We start from the raw sequence: 22,910 nt of genomic DNA on the forward strand, positions 1-22,910 counted from the left end.
ATAAACGAACTAAAGTGCATTGAATCAAATTAATGTAAGACTCACCCCACATCGACCAGGTCCATGAGAAAAATCACTAGCGCTGTCCACATACGGCATATCCACGTCCTACAAAACACAAGCAGCATAAAAAACATAAAAATCTATGCTTCAATCAGAGTCATTTATTAAACAGTCTCACCTTTCTCAGAGTTTTGTTGTATTTCTCAACGATTTCAAGTATTTGCTTTAGGTGTGCCTTAAATCTAGTAGACGAGGAAGGAGGGTCGTGATGAGGAGCGGCGAAGGTGAAACTGACCCACAGAGCGACAACCCAACACGCCAGCAAACGCAAACACATCTTCATTTTGAAATTTTTTGATCTGATCGATTCAAACGCCAATATGCGACTTGTTCTAAGCAGTTAGAAAAGCAGTACTTTTATACTCGAAACTACCCACAGCTTTTCATTGCGTTATTTTTTTTCCACTCGTGAAACAAAACTGATCAACACGATAAAATGTGGTCGCAAAACCAAAGCTGAGATATATTTCTGTGAATCAAGATGCTCAGAAGTAAAATACGTGCTGGAAGGCAGACTGCAAGAGATGATATGTGAATAAGCTATTTATTTATTGCAATATTAAACAGGTAACGGCTGTGAACGATGTAAACCCACAACAAGAAACAGAAAACATTTTGGCATCGCTTTATAAAACACTTTAGGTAGCATGAACAAAAATGTAATTCACAATGAACAAATAGTTTAAAAAGTACTAATTTAGTAGTTAAGCCCAAATCATTTTTATTAAACTATTTGTTCATTATCATTGTTTGTGTTTTGTTAAGGCTAATTAAAGTGTAAAAATGTTAAAAATGTAAAAATTTTGGTAACATTTTAATCCTTCAAATAGCTGAATTGTCTTTTTTTTCCTTTTAGCACTGTAAGGCCGTTTACTTTTTAATCATTACACATTTATATCTAGTATACAGTATAAATATTTATTATGTTTCTTTGTTTTTCAAGGCAGAGTCAAAGCATTCCTGCAAACAGAGTACTAAAGTTTCAGAAACTATTGGCGTCACAAACCTTTTAACTTTTTTTTTTTTTAATAAGAAAACAACAGGATTTTTGTGGATCATTGTAATGAGATTCTGTTTTTGTTTTGTTTTTTTTTTACAAATGAGCACTGTTCAAAATATAAAACTAGTTCTCCTCTTTAGTAGTGTAATGGATTTGAAATGTATAGAAACAGAGATACAGCGGATATTATTAATTACCAAGAACATACTGATCATGTTTTCTGGTAATATACAGTCTTCACACCGTTTTAGGATTAATATTAATGTTAAAATAAAATAAACCAGATTGAAAGATGTCCCGCTTCCATCAGTAATTACCCTTTTAGTTAGCATGCGATTTGTACACACTCCTACATGTTTAAATGTTTGTTTTTAACTCGTCAAAAGGCACAGTTTTCAGTGTAGATAGGAGGACAGTGAGGAGATGCTGCACTTGGTGATCTCAGAGTTTTGGTACTGGTTTTTGCGGATTCTGTAAAAATGTTCGATGTAGCTGGAACGACCCAACAGCTCCACAAAGTCCTCGTCGTGAGTGATGATCAGCAGCTGGAAGTTTCGCTGACGAGACCGGCTCTTGATGATTCTGAGGGGGAAAAAATGTCAAATTAAAACCTGTACTGACTCTATAAGATTCTGCTGCTCTCATGAGTGTTAGTATTCTGAAACCTGTTAAAAAGTCACACATTAGTCATTTTGCCAAGTCCTTAATATTTGTCACTAGAGTTGCAAAAGGGCAGAAATTTCCACCAAATTCTAATCGTAACTTAAGCATAAAAAAAAAGGTTTTAAAACATACTTTTATTTTTTCGTGCATGCCTTTTAATTGATTATACTTATATTTTACTTTTATTACTCCACTATTATTACTATTATTACACCAAAGCACATTGTTAGTTAGTGAATTTTGTTCACTGACAATCGCAATAAAGATTTTCCTTATTCTGAAAGACACTAACCTTTAATGAAAACAACTGAAACAAGTCTAACCATCTTAAAAGTCCTTCGATGGCCTGTAGCGGTCACATTTATTTAGAAAAATAATCAACTAATATAATCAATAAGTCCATAAAAGCTCCATAAACCTCTCCATGTTAAACCTCTGATTTGCGCTCTAACATTTCTAAACAAATATTTAGTGATAAAAGTTGTACAGACTCGACGAGGGCGTGGGCCAGGGACTCGATGTTTTCTCGGTCCAGGTTTGTGGTGGGTTCATCCAAGGCCAGAATTCCACAGTTCAGACAGAAGGTTTCAGCCAGAGCGAGGCGAATGATGAGCGACGCCAGCACCTACACGGGGATTTAAGGAATATATTATGCCAAAATGAGTTTTTAACCATGTAATACTAATGTTTCCTTCTAATTTGCCCACTTTGGTACTTTGTTTTTACCCTGTCATCCTTGCAACAAACTAATTAAAGTCTATACCTTCTGACCAGCACTGCAGCGCCCCCTCATGTCCAAAGTTGTGTCTCCTTTCACCATCACCACTCTATAATTGTAAACCCTGCGCTTGACTCCAGCAGAGGAGTTTTCATCCATGTCAGACCGGATCTCCACATACTCGATGTCTATGAACAAAAGAAACATTAGATAGTACAGTGTAGACACTTTAATGTGATACAAAATAATGGACGTTTAGAAACTCGCACCTTGGCCCCTGTAAGTGCTGCGCCACAGGTCCCGGATGATCTTATTGATCTCGTCCATCTTCATGCTGTGAAACTTCATGATTGTTCTGACAAATTAAAAGGTCAGTAGTTATTACGGTCATAAAGCCCACCTGGCGATCTGGATTAGTGAATATGAACTTTGATCAAATAAATAAGTCAGTATCATTATTTTAAGTCAACAAAAACAACAGAAGTTTATGATCTGGAAGTACAAAAATCTCATTGTTACTAGTGTCATTACATACATTTTAATATAAACCATAAGGAAAATGTCTGATTTTGATTCGATCAAACAGATAAATGTGCCATGATGTTTTTGACAATACCAAGAAACGGTCCAGTAATCACAGGAAATTAGACAGAAAGCCTGTGGTTAGAAGCAGAGAGGCCAGATAACTGCATCACCGAAGATTTCAACAGAGCCTTATCTGTGAGCTCTCCCTGACTCTGCAAATGACACCGGGCTGGGGTTCGCACGCTGCACTGTGGAGCGACGCACAATCTGACCAATGTAACTCATGTAGCAACAGGATTTATAGAATAGAAGAAAAAAATAACATTTTGGCAAATTCTGGAACATTATAGCAATGTTAATAAATGATTTTGACATTTTGAGCTGCCGAGTGGTCAGCAGCACAAAATGTCAATCTCAATTGGTCTTTTTCTGGGTGAGATAAACATAAAAGTAAATCAACTGCAGTGTAAAACATTTTGACTGTTGACAGGGAACCACCTAACTTCTGGTTGCCAACATGATGCTCTGCTGTTTGACACAATAACCTATATATGAAGACCTGTTATGAGACACAATTGATATAAACATCAAAGAGAAAACACAACTACTCCCCGTGTGAACCATTTACGGTTAATTTCAACGATAACCGCAGAATGATCAAAGAATGACTGCAACTGAAATGGTGAGATAGACACAAATTTGGCATGATGCAGCTGTTTTAGACAGATCTTGAGGCTTCCTTCCTTTCATTTCCATACAGAGTTCATTGCAGGACATAGATTAGGTTAGTTTATTTATCATATACATATAAATATTGACCTACACAAAATATCCTGAGCTGTAAGTCCTTCTGCACAGTTTAACAGGAACAATGCATTTTAGAAGTGTGGATTTTCCCTTTATGTTAGATCCCCAAAACAAATCGGAGCCAGTTATGAGACTTGTTCAGCCTAAACGCCTTTTCTCTCCCTCCTCATACACTGATTGCCAAAATTGTCTACACATTACCCTCCCAAAGTTTAGACATTTACCCATCTGGCAAATGGAGGCACACTAAACCCACTTTTCTTCTATTAAAGGGAACAATAGCTTGAAAGTGCGTAATGCAGCGGCCGTGACTAAGAAATTCACAGAGGAAGTCACGTCACGTCTTTGTGGTTCAGACCGAAAATCTTTCATCTGTTTCAGTTTGTGTCAGTGAAGAGGAGTATGATTTCTTTCCCAGTCCATTTATCAGTCTATCAGTATTTGACTAATAAAGCAAAGGCCGTTGTGGTTATTTATGATATTTTGATGTATGTTGATATATTTGAAGGGTTTGGTGGTAGATACTCACTGGTCGAGGGCCTTGTAGTACAGGTCCAGGTCTTTGATGACGAGCTCAGTGGTCCTCATCACAATCATCTTGTTTTTGTAGCGCTCTTCGGCTTTGTCATACTGGTCTTCACGCAGCTCTTTCCTGTGACAGAACAATGATATTTAGATTAAACGCATTTTGAAATTTTAGCATAGAAAATGTATTTATTCAGGTAGAATTGTTGTGATGCACTGTGTCCATGGGTTTTAGAGTGATAAAAAAGGTTTATTTTTCCTCAACAATAAGCAATTCTAAGTACAATATTAAAAAAGGGACCTGTGTGTAGCAGCTGTGCTCGTAATGTTTTATAAAATGAACTCTAATCACAATTGAACAGTGTTGTGTTGCCAGTGCTTTAATCTGCATATACAGACACGTACAAGTTTGTCTCATTCTCAGTAGATGGACAGGTCTCATGTGAAACCTCAGAACCTCCAGAATTCACTCACTGAGCGGCAGAGGCTGCACTAGCACTGATTCATGAGCGCTGCAGGTGCTGGGGTTCAGGTAGTGGTTCAGATCAGAGAGAGTCCTTTTAGGGTTAAATCAACTGGATTTCAGCAAACTGGTGACTTAAATGAGTGTATAAATTGTCCCCAGAGAATAACATTTTATTAAATAGCCATAAATTCAACATGTATGGAATTGCATGTTTTTGCAATTATTCAAAAGCTTTTAAAGTAACCTTACATACGCTCACTAACTCTCTAAACCAACACAGATAATAACCTATAATGTAGTATCTCCTCCTCAAATCCTCTCTGACGACCTAGAGCAATACTGCGATTCTTCTTCAGGTCCTCCAGTTTTCGCTCTAGATCACGACGCTCTCTAAAAACAAAAACAAACACATATTGTGTGTTTCGTTCTGATAATAGTACAATATTATTATGCTCCAATAGTAAAAGCAGGTGTCTGGTGACAGTGTGTCTTACTGTCTGAGCTGCAGAACGTGCATGTTGCCTATGTCTTTGAGCAGAGCCTCTCGTTTGGCCTCGACCTCCTTCAGTTCCTCAACTCGTTTTCTCAGGGTGAGGTTGTCCTGCAGCCAGCGCTCCTGCACCTGGTCATGTAAGAAAAAGTGTCAATTAGTGTTAAATATTTAGGAAACAACGTGCACTCAAATAAGTTAATGCTTTATTACCTTTTGAGTGTCTATGTCCTGTCGGATGTTGCCAATGTCCTTAGTGATTTTCTCTTTCTGTTTGTCTGCTTCATGAAGCTGTTGGCTGGTTTCTTGAAGCTCTAATTCTTTTTGCTGCAATATGCAATTTTCTTATAAACAAAATGTTTATGATACAAAACATATGTATGTCCAAACAAAAATGTGTTGAAGTGAGACCAAACCTCTTTGTAATCATCTTTTCCCTCTTCAGTGTATTTGCTGATCTCCCTCTCCAACGTACTAACCACCTTCACTCTCTCTTTAATGGCATTTAGCTAAAGACAAAAAGTTTAAATATTTCATCAAAGCAAAAAAATATTTTTCGGAAAATTGCTACAAAATAAATATCTGTAAATACATTCATGGGATTTTTGTTTTTCCTTCACCTTCTCTTGGCCCTCCTCTTGTTTCTGCCTCTTACGCTCCAAAATCTCCTGTTTCTCCTGCTGCAGTTTGTCCAGTGTTGCTGACAGAGGAGACAGCTGGTCTTTGGCGTCCTGAGGGAATAAAGGTCATAGGTCACACATTTAATACAACCTCACTGGTAACATGTTATAAACTTAGTTGTTATATGTATTTATAGTTCAAATAATCCAGGTCCAAGGTTAGTTTATTTGTACCAACGGGTCAATTTTCTTTGGCATTAAATCAGCCTTTTGATTCATATATATCTACATCTGAAAACACACGACTTGTCTGTGTACTGTGACTGTACCGTGATGTCTCTGCTGAGAGCCTTGATGTCAGCAGTGAACTCTACACACTGCTCCTCGAGCTGCTGCTGCCTCTGCATGTCACTGCTGAGCTGCAGCTTCTCAGCTCTGGTCTCGTTTACAGAGCTCCTCAGCCTCTGGATCTCGTCCTGCTGGTCCTGGATCAGTTTACGCTTCAGATCGATCTTACTGGAGGCTACAGACATAAACATCAGAGGGATGAACATCTCCAACGCAGCAAAAGTCAACCTCTATTATTTTCAATGAGAGAATACACATAAGGCACCTGCATGTGGAACAATTGGAACATGTACAATTTAGACACAATTTCTTGGTTTAAAACAGCTCTTTGGTCTGTTACATAAGGATCATTGTAAACTCCTGTCTCTTTCTAAACATGTAATCCCATGATAAAACAGCTCCAAATTCAACTCATATTTCTAATTTTATCAGTGATCTACAGATAAAACACCCATTTCAATCACACCTCGGCTTGTGTTAGAGCCGTGACGTCCCGCCTACAGTGTGTGTTGATTTGTGCACTCGATGTACATCAGCTCTGGTGTGTTTGGCCTTAATGTGAAATGGTCTTACTGGTGTCCAGTTTGTGCTGCGTCTCCTGTTTCTCCTGACTGACTTGCTGAATGGTCCTGGTCAGGTCCACTCCCTGCAGTTTATTTGCCTGTTGAGCTATTTTCCTCTCAACTTCTTTGAGGTCCATCTGAATTAAAGAATTGAACAAAAAAAACTTTTAATTTAAAATTACAAGAACATACAGATCTATAACCCCCAAAAAACAATTACATAATGTTGATTCAAATCATAATTTTTATTATGTGTACCTTTAATTTGCACTAGTGGGAACTCATTATAAATACTAACAAACTACTGAAGCGTTTCACTGTGAAATGGGAAATAGTCAAGTTTATTTATGACTGTCCACATTAGAGTTGTTGTATCTGAGTGGTCTTAAATATTCTCATTCCAGCTGTGAGCTATTGAGGTGTAAACAGGGGTCAAGAGGGGTCAGTACCAAGTATCGGTCCATGAGGGAGATGTCCGGCAGACAGGCTTTGGCCGTCTCCTCTTCGGACATGAGCGTCCCGAGCAGCGTCTCCTGAGTCTCTACTTCCTCCTTGAGCCTCTCGAGGTCCCTGTTCACGGCCTGCAGTCTGTTCCTCAGCTCCGGCAGCTCCTTCTCCTGCAGACGAGCTATGGAGTCCCTGGAGGAATGAAGAAGGGTCTCTGATTTACCTGCTATTTCTCCATTAGGAACATGCTTTTAATATCGCAGTATATATGAAGTATATGATATTACTAATAGAGATTTAACCCTGAACAAAATATGCATTACAGTGTACATTTTATCTACAAACATTCTGTAAAAGATAAAACCATCTTTACTCAACAGTAGCATGCAGTGACTTTTATACACTTTTTACACACACTAACTGCAAATTAGTATATATATAGTTTTAATTACATATTAGATGTATTATGAGCCACTTGGAGTCAAATTAGAGAATCCTAGACCTACATAGTTTATTAATACTTGTATATATTGCACTGTATCTCGCACCTTGTCTGTCTAACAGGGTTAGCCAGTGAGCGATTTGTTTCTCCGTATATTTGTCCTACTCCTACACCTCAGTTACGCAGCTGAGCCTTCAGTACTATTGTCATCTATGTAATCATTTTGTATCTTGAAACCATGTAGGTGACATATGACAGCGCTACAGATGTGTAATGTGTGTAAGTGCAGGTTAAGAGTGTGATGCACATGGAAGTGTAATGGTGCAGCATGGACTCTGTGGCACAGGACAGCACAAGTTCATGAAACATTTGGGAAGAGTGTAGTAAAGGACACCATGACTGCAACCATGCTTCAAACTGGCAGATGTGAGGGGAAAACAAGATTATGTGGATATAATCTGAAGCTATTTAATGATACTTTTAACATGTGATGATTTTAGATTTTATTGTACCTGACAGGTCTGAGAGACATCATCTCTTCTTTCTTCCTCTCCTTCCTCTTCAGATCCTGCTCTGTGTTCTTGAGTTTGTCGGGGACCAGCCGGAGCTTGGACTGCATGTCGCTGATCACATCCTGGAGGTCGGACTCGGAGGGAAAGGTGCGCTGGCACACAGGACAGCACGGCTCTCGCTCCTCCGTCAGCTGACTGATGAACTGGGTGTACACTGCCGTGGCTCCAGCTAACATGGCTACACAAATACAAAACACACGTGGTAATTAATAGCTTCACAAACAAATAGGACTTATGTGACTTCCTAATTACCGTAAATTTCGGACTACAGAGCGCACCTTGATATAAGCCGCACCAGCTAAATTTGAAGAGAAAATCAATTTTGTACATATATAAGCCGCACCTGAATAAAAGCCGCAGGTTTTCATATTGTAACATGAGATATTTACACAGAAAGACGGTGCACCGACACGCTTTTTTTTAAACTGTGCCTGAAAATTGGCACCAACACGACAACAACACGGGATGAACACATCTGCAGGTTTAGAAAATAAAGCTGCACCAACACGGAAAATCTGCTTTTATTTCCTCTGAAAACTTTTGTCGTCTTTTTACATTGACCAAGTTGGATTCATTGATGTCGAGCTTACGTGCAGTGGCTCTATTTCAGGGGTCGGCAACTCGCGGCTCCGGAGCCGCATGCGCCTCTTTCCGCCTCATACTGCGGCTCTGCGTGGCTTGGGAACTGACACAGACACAGCTCAGTCCTGCGTAAAGAGCCCTGATTTTCAGACGTTGTGCGCACAGGGGTCAGGAGCAACTTTGGCCCGTCCCTAATGACACACTAATAAGCTCGTCCGTAGATGTATCATGAAAATCCTGCTGGAAATCGCCACAGAAATCTATTTGATGTAGTAGCAAGTATATTATCTGCTCTTGTCTCCGCGGTGACGTATCACGTATAACACATCAGACACGACGCACAAAAGTAGAGCCACAAGCGAGTGAAAATGAGCCAAAACAAAAGTCTTTGGAGATCTTTTTAACAAAGGGGAAAAGGACAACTGAGGAGCCAGAAGAAGAGACTACGACCTCCAAGAAAAAGAAAGATAAATTTAACAGACAATGCCTACTTAAAATCTGGGTTTGTCGCTGCAGGTGACTCTCACGCACAGAGTCCGCTCTGCGTAACATACGGGAAAAGCAAATAAGGCAATGAAACCTTCAAAACTGCTTTGGCACATGGAGAATAAGCACCTGGGATTAAACGATACGCTACGAGTTTTTTTGTTGTTGTTTTTTTAAAGAAACTGCGGAGTAGAGTAGACATAATCACATAATCAGCGCGATGCATGATGCAGCGGTTTGGTGAGTTGTATTTTTTTAATGCACTTAAGTTGTTTTTGCCATATTTATCTGCCACGTGTAGAAGGCTTGTCCGTGAAAGTAAAACCTACATTATTCCGTTACATTATTGTTATTATACAGTGTTATCTTCATTTTAGATGTCAAAAAGTATTTGCGGCTCCCAGTGTTTTATTTTACGTGGAAAGTGGATCCAAATGGCTCTTTGCGTGTTAAAGGCCGACCCCTGCTCTATTTCCTTTCTGTTTCTTTATCTTAAAAACTGCATCATATCCATTTCATGATGCGCAAAATGATTGTTCAAAATCAAAACTAGTGAATTCTTCAGAGCAGAATCTTTCCCCACGTCTGTCTCACTTTTACGTTTACAGCTAGAGAGCGCCCCCCAGGGTCCGTTATCCAGTAAAATTCCATATATAAGCCGCACTGCTGTAAAAGCCGCAGGGTTCAAAGCGTGGAAAAAAAGTAGCGGCTTATAATCCGAAATTTACGGTATATAAAAACATGAGAAATATGGTCAAATGTTAAGCATGAAACTGAAAGGTTTGTAAAAGGTTTGTATTATACAAGATCTTCAAAATGCCATAAATTTGTGCATAACTTAACTCAAATTGCTTCTTTTGACAAAACTAGGCAAAATGCTACAAGTAGCAAGTAGAAATAAATTAATCCTATGCATAATGCTGTGTATCATCCTAGTCAGTGTAAATGGAGAACGTTACCTAAAAAAACATGTGCAAAGCCAATAAATTACTACTATTTGAAATGAACATTAAACTGCACTTCGGCAATAAAATAAACAAAATGAGGTTTGAGTTGCCTAGGCTACTAAGGACTTTGTTAAAAGCATCACCTCTTTGTTTTGAAATCTTCTCCAGATCGTCCTGCACTTTACTCAGGTCAGACTCCAGCTCCTGACTCCCACAGACGTTAAAAAACTTCTCCTCGCCACTGGACAGCTCCTGCTCCTTTTTACGCAGCTCAGCTCCGATGTGGGTCTTGTTCTGCTCACTGGACGCCAAGTCCTTACTGCAAATAACAACCACAAATGCTGGATATCAAACAACAAATCATCCGCATAAAATACACGTGTTGTCATTTAGTCAAATAATAACTATTGCGTAAACTACACAAGTTTTACAAGCACAGATATGAACACATCTGCTGTCCTTTGACAATTTTTAAAATCTTACTTCCTAGTTGTATGACTTTAAAAATTGTCAAACTATGGAAACTAGGTATGATTTTCAGCTAAATTTGTTATGCTCTTAGCTGTGTGTGGCGAATGCTGGAAATTTCAACTGTTCCCAGTCTATCAGCTCAATTTTCCATGTTTACCAGCAATAAAATGGTTTATAATTTGATGCAAACTGTGCCCACCAGTCAGATTTTTTTCTTCTTCATCTATCTGCTTTAACAATGTACATATAGTGGTAAAACAAATGTTATTCTGCTGCAAAATAAAATTAGGCAAAAAGCATTGAATATAATAGTTGACTGACTTGAGCTTGGCCAGCCTGTCCCTGGTGCTGTTGATCTCCTTGGACTTGCTGTAGATCCAGTCCTCCAACTCTCTCTTGTTTGGGAAATGTCCGAGCAGAGTCACCAAATCTTCACTGTGACGAGACTTGATTTTTCTGACCTGCTCTTCTTTCTCAATCTAACAAGACAAGGAGGTGTAGAAGTATTATTAGAAAGAAGTCAACTTAAATTTTGTGTTAGCTGAGACAACATAATTTGTATTTTAATTGTGCAAATATTTAATCTCTTTCTACTTTCTAATCTAATGACTTCAACTTAACCAATAATACTGTTTTGAGTATTGTCACACTTGAGAAACACCTAAAAAAATATCTTCAATGGTTAGGGCTGGGCACTGAAACTTGGCTCCAAGTCGGCATGACCGAAAAGGTCCAGTAAGTCCTGGCACAGAAAAACTAACATTTGTTCAGTGCCAACTTTCGATTCCTTGGTTTTAAATTCCTGCGTCAGTGAGCCAATACACCACACTGATTTATTTAACAGCAGCACAGGATGTTTTAGTTCATGGACCTAAATGTGACTTAAGCAGACCATATAATACATATATAGCCTTAAAAAAAATACATTTATTTATTTTAACATTTACAAATATTAAGAATTATAAAGCCCAATAATATATAGTATAATATAATATATAGTATAATATAGCCATATTCTCTCTGTGGGTTTCATGCTTTGTGTAACACGGAGGGAAAGGGGTGAGTCCGCAGCACCGTGGCTGCTTTAACACAAGATGGATTCAGAGTGACATAAGCTCAAAGCAGCCTCTGCTCTGTATTGTGAATATAGGTGGTAAATAAAAAGTTAGCGGAGAGAAGCAGACACAGACAGCCCTGTACAAAGGTCGTCTGCATTGGGTTGTTCTGTGAAACTTGTGTGTATGACACATGTTTTCTCATCTGCGCAGAGGACATGGCACAGCAGTGGCTCAAACAGGCAAACTCCTCTCACTGCACCACGCGTCCTTTTGTTTGATTAAGAATTAAAATACAACTAGATCCTGGCCTAGTCCAAATCCATGTGTCCCATAGCATCTATGTCAAGCTACAGCACTAATGCACAGACTGTCATAGTCACGACCTTGTGTTTTCACTCATTGTCGAGGTGAATACTTTTAGATAAATGTGAAATGTGAAAGCCTGTATCTCCTCTCCTGTGTAATGAGGCTGGTACAAAGCGGCCTCTCTGGAATATCTTTCCTCCAAAACGTAAAAGAAGCCTTTATATATTAACACTTGTTCCCTGCCCTGTGTGTGTCCTCTGCTCTCTACCTCTGACCCGGGGCTACTCTGTGTGTCTTTGTCCTCTGCTCTCTGCCTCTGACCCGGGGCTACTCTGTGTGTCTTTGTCCTCTGCTCTCTGCCTCTGACCCGGGGCTACTCTGTGTGTCTTTGTCCTCTGCTCTCTGCCTCTGACCCGGGGCTACTCTGTGTGTCTTTGTCCTCTGCTCTTTGCCTCTGACCCAGGGCTACTCTGTGTGTCTTTGTCCTCTGCTCTCTACCTCTGACCCGGGGCTACTCTGTGTGTCTTTGTCCTCTGCTCTCTGCCTCTGAACCGACCTAAAAAGCATATGCTCCACAGCGCTGCCTTTGATATAATGTGCACTAAACAGAGAAAACAAAAGTGAATCTTAAGTGCGTGCAAGTCAATGTGAGGATTAGCTCTCTGACACCCCCGTGCATGAGGATTTGTTTTGACTTATGGCTGAACATCGTATAGCCAAGTTCTATGTTTTAAAATGTACAAATGTTTATTTTACTATGCATTCATAAGGGAATGGTATAAAAAAAAACTGTTCCCAGCACTATGATTGGTTACATGTCTGATTGCACTCAAAGGTAGCTCTAATGCATCAAATCGTTCTGACTCTGGAGTTACAGCTGTGCAAAACAATAATGCTATACTGCCCTCTAGTGTCTCTACCTACATCACACAGACATTACCTTGTCCTTCTTGAGCATGTCCATCTGAGTGCGTGCAGTCGTGTGAGTGTTCAGAGTCTCCATCTCCTGATCCAGGTGTCTCTGAGTCCGGTCCAGCTCCGCCTTTTCCCTCTGCAGATCCAAAACCTCCGTCTTCAACTCGTCCACGTTGGAGTTCTGCAGGGTGCTCTGTAACTCACGTTCCTAAAGGCAAACAGGAAAATAAACAACTTTTCAATGCAGTTTACTGGTGTTCCAACCTCAATACCACCAAACCAACGCCAAATGATCAAACTTAAATCATGATTGATGATGACAATTTATTGCTCCAGTCAACTAGAGATATATTGTAATCAAAAAACAATAAATTAAGATATGTTCTGAATATAATGGCCACTCAAACTTACAATTATTCAGTTCAAACATTGATGAAACTAAGGTATCTCTTACAATACATCTATTTACTATACATATATTTACCCTGTAGCTCATGTCTCTACAGATAAACTTGAGTTTCTATTAATATTCGGAAATAAAAATATAAAAAGTATTTTAACCTGCCAAATATCACCTGACATAGAATGATTTGATTAAACAGATAAATGATTCAATTTCAAAAGAAAACCTTAATGCTTTTTATTCTACAGTAGAGTTCAGACATAAGATAACTTTATTGAATGAGTTAAATGTGATGTTTGTTTGTGTTCATGACAAGATTAAAATCCATTTTGCCATTGTGTCCAAGACTATCAGGGCCTTCAGGGTACTTTTTGTTACTTTTCACCTTTTAGCACATTTAGTAATTTCGCTTGAGTGTTCAGTAAATGTCAAAATCAAACACACTTATTATTAAATTATGCGTGATGCGTGGCCATAAAAAATTATGTAAACACCCCCTGAAAAGCTATACTAACATAAATATGATTAAATATATGTTGTTAGTATAATGGTCAGTACTCACGACTTTGGACAGTTCAGTCTCCAGCTCATGCAGACGACCGGACGAGCCCTCCAGTCTCTGCAGCTCGGCCTTGATGTTCCTGAGCTCCTGCTGTTTCTTGGTCTGAAGGTCCCTCTTCAGCTCCACGGTCCTCTCCAGACCCGTCTTTTTATCACGCATTTCATCTATGGACTGCTGCTTCTGGTGCTCCTTCTCCTGCAGGTCGGCCTGAACAACAAATTCGACACACATCTACGATAAGGCTCACAAATAGTAAAAAGTATAGTTATAGTTAAGTTCATAAACAAACTTTCTCAGACACATTTCTTGTACTTTTTATGAAGATCCTGCCACCAGTGCATAGCTTCATAGTTCTTCTATTTCCAGTAGAAATAGAGAAAACACCAAATCATACCACAGATACCCATAAATAGCCCATCGCTTGGCATTACTGCGAGAGTTTGTTTTAATATAGCAAGATTTGAAAAGTTCAACTGAAAACTAAACAGATTACTAGAGAACCATGTATGAAAATCAAAACAAAGAATAAAGCAGGATCAAATAAAGGATAAAATAGGACTAAGTTGAAAAGATAGTGGATAAAATGGGAAAAAAACAACAACTGTGAAATGGAAAATGCGCAAACAAACAATATTTAGCCTCTTCTCTTACCAGAGTTTTACCAAGTGTCTGTTTCTCCTGTTCCAGTCTCTGAGAAACCTGACGATGAAAACTCTCCAGCTGCATTTTAGTGAACGGGGTCCGGTCGTATCCTTCCAGCTCCAGGAAAGAGGAGAGAGAGCGCACCTACACAAACAAGCATTTAACGTAATAATAATCACACAGTTAATCAATAAGAGCTAAGTAATTGTCTGCTTCTAGCTTAGCTCTTCTCTCACCTGGGAGTCACGATTTTTTATGTTCTGAGAATGACGGTCGGCCTCGAGCTGGAGACGACCTGGAAAAAAAAGCATATGGTGTGTATTTGTTGCCTTGTATTTAAATCAGGGACTTCCAATAACACAGACATTGCTGATGTGATGTGGCAATATGAACTGATTTAATACAATCTGAGAGTTTCGACACTGGCTATGCTGACAAAACGGAGTTTAAAACTACACTTGAATAGCTTTCCCTACGGCTGTATACATCTATTAGCCGCTGTAATACCTTGCTCTACCAGCATATCAGCTTTGACGCGGTTGAGCCTCTGACACTCGCGTCCCGCCCTTTCCAGGTCTCTCTGACACTCTGTCAGCCTGCGCTCCTTCTCCTTCACCGTCTTTTGGTGGTTCTGGTACAGGTCTTGCAACTGCTCATCTGAGCCCTGGAACACCTGCAACAGCACACAGTATTTATAAAGCTTTAGTGTGGAGTCAGGGAGATATTAATGTTATATGTTGACTTTATGTTATAACATAAACATTTGACATTAATACCTAAATGTAAGGATTTGAAGGGGGCATATTATGCAAAATTGACTTTTCAGAGCTATTGACCATGTTGTAGTTGTGTCTCCTCACCATTTACATACTCAAAGTTGTATTTTGAGTGTTTTGTGGATGTTTGAGCAATCTTATTGCTTGCTTGCTTATTTTCAAGTCAGAAAAAAAGTCACGTAAGACCCATTTGTTTTTGGTATTTGCCCACTGCTCTGTACTTGCGTCATTAAACAGCAAGAAGCCGCGGATTACACACCATTTATCTCACCAACGCAAAGAGGAGACAGGTGTTACTTTGCAGAGTAAATATCTTAAGGGAAACTAAATGAAATACTTGTGAATCAAATTAAAATTTCTTGCATGTTAGAGCACTTATGGATTCTAGTAGAAAAAGAAAAAGAAATTGAGGTTACGATATGGTTTTGCTATTAAATTTATATCTGTGTAATCCCTGAGTCGTCCAGGTATGATCCAAGAACTGAAGAAGTGGTTTGGATGAGCAGTGAAACATCTTCACTCCTAGAACTTTCAGTCTAGTTGACATATTTAAATTTTTCTTCGATCATACCCAGACGACTGAAGGATTACACAGACATATTAACTTTATATTTACAAAAGCCGTAGCAGTGAACAGTTTCATAGTTATGTTTGTACTCACACCCAGAAACTATGTACTGATAAGCTACAGATTATATTCTCCATTACAAACTCCTTCACTACAAACACGCCTTGGAGCGTTGCACAGATGGAGCGGAGGGGGTTTTGGGAGCCGTCTTAAGCAGCGAGAACAAACATCCGGCTCTCGTAAAACAAAACTGATCTGAGTACAGCCGTGTGATGAACAGCCTTGTCATCCCCAAGTTACTACGCTCTCATTCACCATCTGTAGATTCTCCCAGGCTGCCACAGAGGGCACAGACACGTGGCACAGGGGGGAGTCTGGTGGCCCATTAGGCATCTGTTTAGACAAATAAACTAAACAAATAAGTAGCTTCTTTTCTTTTCAACCGAAACATCTTTGTTATCAATGTGTCTGCGCATTTGTCTTTCTACACGACACATTTTAAACAGATGGAAGTGGTAAGAAGTCACATTTGATCCTCTCATTTCAAAGGTGTATTATGTAAAATTTTCTGATGCAGGGTTCGCCAGTTCACCATCAGCTTGTCTCTATGATGTTATTATTGTTTCACAGCATGACTTTAATGTTATCCATCTCCATAGAGACAAGTAGGTGCAACCGAACTAAGCTACAGCTCAGATCTGTGGAGAGGCAACCCCACGCAGTACGAATGCATGTTTTTCTAAGGTATTTTTGAGCAATAAAACACCTGGAACAAAAACGTTTCAATGCCATACTGTGGAACATTACAGTCAAAGCAGTTATATCTCCATGGAAACAAGCAGGTGACGGACCCCACACCAGAAAAGGTACATAGAACAATTCAAAATGAAAGTTCTTACATAAATGAAGTAGCGTTTTACATGTGTCACGATATTTATGAAGTACTAAAAGTGGTCTGATCATTTAGCTTTATGTGTAATTGATATATTTATAATAGTTTTTATTTGTTCTACACCTTCCTCCAACTCCCAGGCTTGAAAATCAACCAGTTATTTCACAATTTTTATTCTGAATTCTAATTTGATTTGATTACGACCCTTCCAATTGAAAAACAATGAGTGAATCCTGAGTGTTTTGTTTGTATAAATTATGGATGAGTCGTTGCCCTGGCACCTGCTCCATGGTCTCCTCCAAGTCTCTGTTGTCATCCTCCATCTGCTTCTTTCTGCTTTCCAAGGCTTTAATGTCATTGTCCAGCTTCATCACTTTGCCGAGCTTCATATCGATATCCATCAGGCGATTCTGGGACAAAAACAGTCAGTTATTATAAAAATGTTACAAGCGTTTAGGGCTCATCCAGATGCTAGGCTTAACCTTTTAAGGACTGGGTACATTATAGACCATTATAGCTCACTTGGACTTTTTTTTTTTTTCTTTTTTGCCATAAAAATCATGTTAAAGGAGGTATCAGCATGTACTTTTGCCCCTTTTCACACAACTACCTCTATTTTACATATCCATCCTTATTTTTCCACTGATGCATCAAAGAAGTGTGTAATACCATTTTAAGTACAAGAAAAATATAAAAACGAATGTACTTTTGAGTCACTTTTATGCAGGCAAACAATGAAAAAACTATCTGGCCAGCCAAAAACACTTTAAATTACATATATGAACAATAATCAACATTTATACAAGAGATTACGTAGATTGTACTTAGGGTTAGGTTTTTAAAGCTCTTCCTATAAAAAAATGCCAGGCGTTTATGCAGCTAAGACATTGATTTTGCCAGGTCATATTTTTTGGAATGTTTACTAAAGAATATCTTAAGTTCTGCAGCTTATGAGTTTGTAATCTTTGGTAAAATAAGTAACATATTTAAAGAGCCCCATGCCTCTGCTTTGAGATGCCGTTTGAATTTACATGAAGCACAATTGGTTGCAGAGTTACGGTAATGGAAAATGCGCAACCGCGAGTCTATCAGCGGCGATAGCATCCGACGCTATAGAGTTAAATGACATGCAGACTGGTCAGTGCCATCATAATTATGGTTTTGTGTTTTTATTCAGAATGTTTTACTTTCTTTCTGTACCATAGTGTGGTTTAGACTTGTGACAAATAGCAACAAAAGACAATCTCTTGCACACCCTATATACGTTTTTTTATATAAAAGCATATGCAAAACATTTTCTTGGCATTATACATAAACAGCATTGTCAGAGCAGTTATTCTTTTTATTACAGCAACTAGAGAACCAGAACTGGAAATGCATCAAATTCATCAACATTTTTAGAAGACTGATACATTGTCATTTCTTTGGATGCCAGCAAACTAAATTAACTAATTAACTAAACAAAAAAATCTAAGTCTGACTCTTAATTATGTGTCAGACTTGTCATTTATCAAGTTTATTTTGCAGCCTCTGAAGGCAAAGTTGAAATTCTACTGTAACTACTGTAAAAGTGCCGTAGCCATAGAGCGTATTATTATTGTACCTCCAGGGGGTCGATCTTGCTCTCGATGTTCTGCACACTGTCTTTGGAGGCCATGAGCTGCGCCTCCTTGGTGGCCACAGTCTCGCGGATCTGCTGAGCCTTCTCTTTGTTCAGCTTCAGGTAACGCAGCTCCACCTGGCACTCCTTCACCGTCTGGCTCTGTTTGAGACGCTGCTGACGCATGGTTTCCAGAGCCTTAATGTACCTGGGGTGCAGAGGAACAACACAAGTTTGAAGCAGTGTTAAAAGAGGAATACAAAAGAATAACAGTGTGTGAACTTTACACTGGTCTGCCAATTAAAAAAGGATGAAAATTGGTGTTTATAGTTTGATATTTAAAAAAAGAAAATGGAAAATCCCCATGTTAACACACTACAATATTAATTGGTTAATCAATAATTGAAATTATACATGTACCATAAAAATAATTAAAAATAGGTATTTAGAAGAAGAAATGCAGGTTATATATAGGGATGTACCAACTCATCTTATTCAGTTTCACTACCAATATTGATTCTTTGGCTTTATATTAGTTACGATCTGACATCAACAGATACTCAAATACTAATGTAGGGACTGAAAAACTTCATTTCCATCAAAATATTTACTTACAACTTACTACAAAAGTATCCAATTGTGTTATTTAACCAGCAAGTAACAACTTTGCATGAGTGAAAGTTTAGATATTATGAAATGTTCTCTAGACCAACATTCGTCAGTAAAGTCTCATTGCATCCAATAAAAGGCCCAACAAGGATATGGGCTAAACAAATATCATGGAACCATCATTTGATACCAGTAACCGATATTTGGTATCAGTATCGGTGCATTCCTTATTGTTTGTACTGAAAAACCTACACAAGCTCTACATCACTGACACCTACATGTTCACAACCTCCACATCTTATTTTTAGTCATATTAATCTACATTCTCCAATCCTAATTTGTAAATAAAGCATTTGTTTGAGCGTGTTACCACCGGTGTAGTCTCCCCTCCTTGATACAGTAATAACACATACGTTTGATGACATATAAACATCATATGAACAACATATAAAAGCTATAGCCTCACTTGGTTGCTGCAAAGATGGAGTCAAACTTGTCCTTCAGTGCCTTGCCCTCACTCAGGGGCCAGTTGGACTCTTCTTGATGGCAGAAGATCACATGGTTTAACACAGGCTTGGACACACCCAGTGCTGAAATCATCTCTCTATCCAGTTCACCGCATTTGGACGACAAGCTCACCTTCTCTCCATTCCTACATAAAACACCAGGAACACTTTGACTAATGCCCTTAATGAACTAATATTTCACTTTAACTGAGTTTCATTTCTTACTTATTTCGGGTGATGACCTGTTCTAGACTTTTAAATGAGTAGTTTTTGGCCTTCTGGGTGCAGGACATGGAGCGCTGGATGGTCACTTTCTCTCCGTTGACGTCGGTGAATAAAAGGCGGATCTGAGCTTTCACGTCAGTCTCATGGGCATCCTGTAACACACAACATTGGTTTAGCACATATAAGATCTTGAAAGGGGTGAGTTGTGCTAAACTTTGCTGAAAAGAGAAAAAGTTTAATAGAATAGTAAATTTTAGCAATTCAATGTTCCATCCACTGTATCGTTTATAAAAAAAAATATTGTAATGAAACTTTCAGGAACACAAATCAACCTTTATGTGCAAATTCTGTAGTATTTTATGCAATAATAATTTTTGGTATGGGTCCAGTCCACAGTGGATCAATAACAGAGATGAGACAAAACACAACATGAGATTGGGACAAGATTTTGACACGATTTCTAATATATAAATTGTGCGATTCAGTTCTCATTTTTGACATGAGAATTTAAATATTTATTTTATTTAATATTTTTGCTGTCATTGTAGCACTGCTTTTTGAGCAACATCGTCTCAAGAAATTTAACTCCAAAGCACTTTACACCTTATTTTGTCGAATTCAAACGTAAACACATGGAATAAAATACCTCATGAGATAATTTTTCTGTTGCGGGCACAATTTTGAGGAAAATTTGTCTTGCGAGGTCTTGCAAGGGGCAACAGTGGCTCAGTGGTTAGAGTGTTGGTCCCAACCCAAAGGTCGGAGGATCGAGTCCAGCTCAGACCAAGTTCTGTCGTTGTGTCCTTAGGCAAGACACTTCACCCACATTGCCTAGTATGAAAGTGGTGTGTGCTCAAATGATAGGTGGTGGTTGGAGGGGGCGATGGCGCAGATTGGCAGCCTCGCTTCTGTCAGTCTGCCCCAGGGCAGCTGTGGCTACAATAGTAGCTTACCATCACCAAGTGTGGAAATGAATGAATAATGACTATAGTGTAGAGCTTTGAGAGGCAAGTGTAAGGCATTATTATTATTATTATGGCACAAGATCTTGTACCATCTCTGATCATTAACAAAATAATTTGCAAGATTGCAGACAGGCTTTCTGAAATACGAACCACTGAATTCTATGTTTTATGAGTCAATAGGAAGTCAAAAGTATTGAAAATCATATACTAATTCAAACTAAAACTAAAACAAAACCAGATACATTTGAGCAAGTATCCATACTGTAAAAAAATCACATGGACAGGACAACATTTTAGCTTCCTCAAACAGGTCTAATATGATTATGAGCTTTATCAGAACAAGTATAAGATCTCATGGTGACATCAAGAAAGCATTGTTATTTTGTATTTAAAAATTACACTCTACTAAAAATGCTAAAGAGCTTTGTTAATCATTGTGGTATTAAAATCAGTATCGAGTGAATTCCTTAGTGTCAAAATCAAGTTTGAAACTGTAGTATCTTGAAACCACTAGTAGGAAGTGCTTTTGATGGTACAATATAGTTTTTATAGCTCTATTTCTGAGCTGGTTTGTGTTTTCTGAGGCTTTCACCTAAAAGCACTAGTGCTGTTTTGCTTTACAGTCGATGAATACTCCTCTTAAACAATAAGAACATGCCGAGAAGTCTTACTGTACCTTTGGATCATGGACAAAAGCACCTCCTTTTGATCCTGGAGGAAGTTCACCGGCGGTCGCATATTTTAGACATTCAATAATTGTCTACAAGAAAACACAAAGAGAATGACTGTAATATTTACTGTTTGCTCTTGCAGTCAATAACACAACAACCACCGTCTCAAACTAAAACTCTAAACAAAAATTACATCTCTCGGTCACCGTCACGCCTCAGATTTAACCTTAGAACTTGTCCAAAAATGGCTGTACCGTTTTCCCCGCTCCATTGGGCCCGACCAGCACAGTCAGAGGACCAACGAAAGAGATGACTTGTTTGTCTTTGTCCTCTATCCCAAAGCTCCGCACCCCAAGGATGCTCATCTTGTCTATTTTTGACATGTTTGTTGCTTACTGAAGGAAAACTGTAAGACAAAAGAGAAAAGTTTTCAGAGAGTAATAAACACCTTGTGGAAAGAACTTGAGTTATAGGTTTTAAAGTCTATAGTTACATGTCAAGGCATATTGTCAATGTCCACAAATAAAGTTAGATGGTTAGATTACTACATGTTAAAAGCCCTATTATTGTTAACAATAATAAAGCAGCAATAATCATTATAATAAAGATGAAAAGCAGCAATAATCACAATAATTGTACAATAAAATGTCATAATAATTATCTAAAACATTCAGTTTCTACATGTAAACCAAGTAATATGTTGTACTCCAAAAGTAATGGCTATAACTTAAACACTGGTACTTTGGCTGCACACTGCACAGCCATTTCCATGCAAAGTACCAGCAGAGAGCTACACATTTACGAGCTAATACTGCTTTAGTCACATTTCACACTTGCTGAGTACAAGTTTTATTACTCAAACACCTGCATTAGCTAGTTAGTGTTGAGTAAGCTAACATGATTTGGCCTCAGTGTAGCTAACTAATGTATTACCAAGTTTATGTCGACTGTTTTGGCTAAGTAGTACAAGTATTTGTTTTATTGCTAAGTGAAGACTTACTTAAGCAGCAAATAAGTGCACAAATAACATAATATTTAGTGCTCACCCCGCAGTGTTGACATGTGAAGCTCCTGCGCGTGGACGAGCCCCTCTCTTTTCGCGCTGTGCGTACGTGACGTGATGACGTAGGCACCACACTTCCGGTTCAGATAAGGTCCACACATCAGGCAGGTCCATAAAGAGAAGATTGTTTGTATCCTCCATATTAGAAGGTCGACTTGTCCTTTTTTTTTTTTTTTTTTTTTTTTTTTTTTTACAGATTGTTAGGTCTCGTTCCTTTGTTAATCTTCAGGGGACTGCTGAGGGAAGATTATAACTTTTAAAATAATCCTGTTGCCATTCACAATGCTTTATCTTTTAGTTTGAGACATGAGTAGTCTATCACCACAGACTCTATAAACAATAAGATAATAATATAAAGAATGTAAATACAGTCTATGTGTATCTTATAGAAACGTAGGGGGTAAACATTCTGCT

General features: G+C 38.5%; 1 protein-coding gene across 1 annotated transcript; it reads right to left on the reverse strand.

Annotated features, from left to right (window-relative positions):
* Positions 1 to 927: 927 nt before the first annotated feature.
* rad50 (RAD50 homolog, double strand break repair protein) lies at positions 928 to 22,555 on the reverse strand. The gene is made up of 28 exons (XM_033978305.2): positions 22,480 to 22,555; positions 21,688 to 21,839; positions 21,439 to 21,522; positions 19,798 to 19,949; positions 19,533 to 19,718; positions 18,461 to 18,665; positions 17,139 to 17,267; positions 15,129 to 15,294; positions 14,858 to 14,916; positions 14,631 to 14,765; positions 13,980 to 14,186; positions 13,040 to 13,222; positions 11,057 to 11,214; positions 10,408 to 10,583; positions 8,190 to 8,427; positions 7,238 to 7,427; positions 6,799 to 6,925; positions 6,207 to 6,400; positions 5,878 to 5,988; positions 5,674 to 5,766; positions 5,471 to 5,584; positions 5,262 to 5,389; positions 5,056 to 5,157; positions 4,306 to 4,428; positions 2,714 to 2,799; positions 2,490 to 2,632; positions 2,218 to 2,351; positions 928 to 1,645 (listed from the first exon to the last, which is right to left on the reverse strand). Exons 2-28 carry the CDS (start codon positions 21,814 to 21,816, stop codon positions 1,459 to 1,461), a joined length of 3,939 nt encoding a protein of 1,312 aa, XP_033834196.1. The 5' UTR covers positions 21,817 to 21,839; positions 22,480 to 22,555; the 3' UTR covers positions 928 to 1,458.
* Positions 22,556 to 22,910: the final 355 nt, after the last annotated feature.

Source organism: Periophthalmus magnuspinnatus, chromosome 14 (assembly GCF_009829125.3).
Source record: "Periophthalmus magnuspinnatus isolate fPerMag1 chromosome 14, fPerMag1.2.pri, whole genome shotgun sequence".
Classification (NCBI taxonomy): Eukaryota; Metazoa; Chordata; class Actinopteri; order Gobiiformes; family Gobiidae; genus Periophthalmus; species Periophthalmus magnuspinnatus.

Bases quoted from the DNA above. Each gene is read 5' to 3' on its own strand.
- rad50 (XM_033978305.2), bottom strand. From the start codon at position 21,816: ATGTCAAAAATAGACAAGATGAGCATCCTTGGGGTGCGGAGCTTTGGG. The intron at 11,215-13,039 runs GTAATGTCTGTG...TTGTCTTGTTAG, and splicing joins ACATGCTCAAGAAGGACAAG to ATTGAGAAAGAAGAGCAGGT. The intron at 1,646-2,217 runs GTCTGTACAACT...TTTCCCCCTCAG, and splicing joins CTGGCCCACGCCCTCGTCGA to AATCATCAAGAGCCGGTCTC.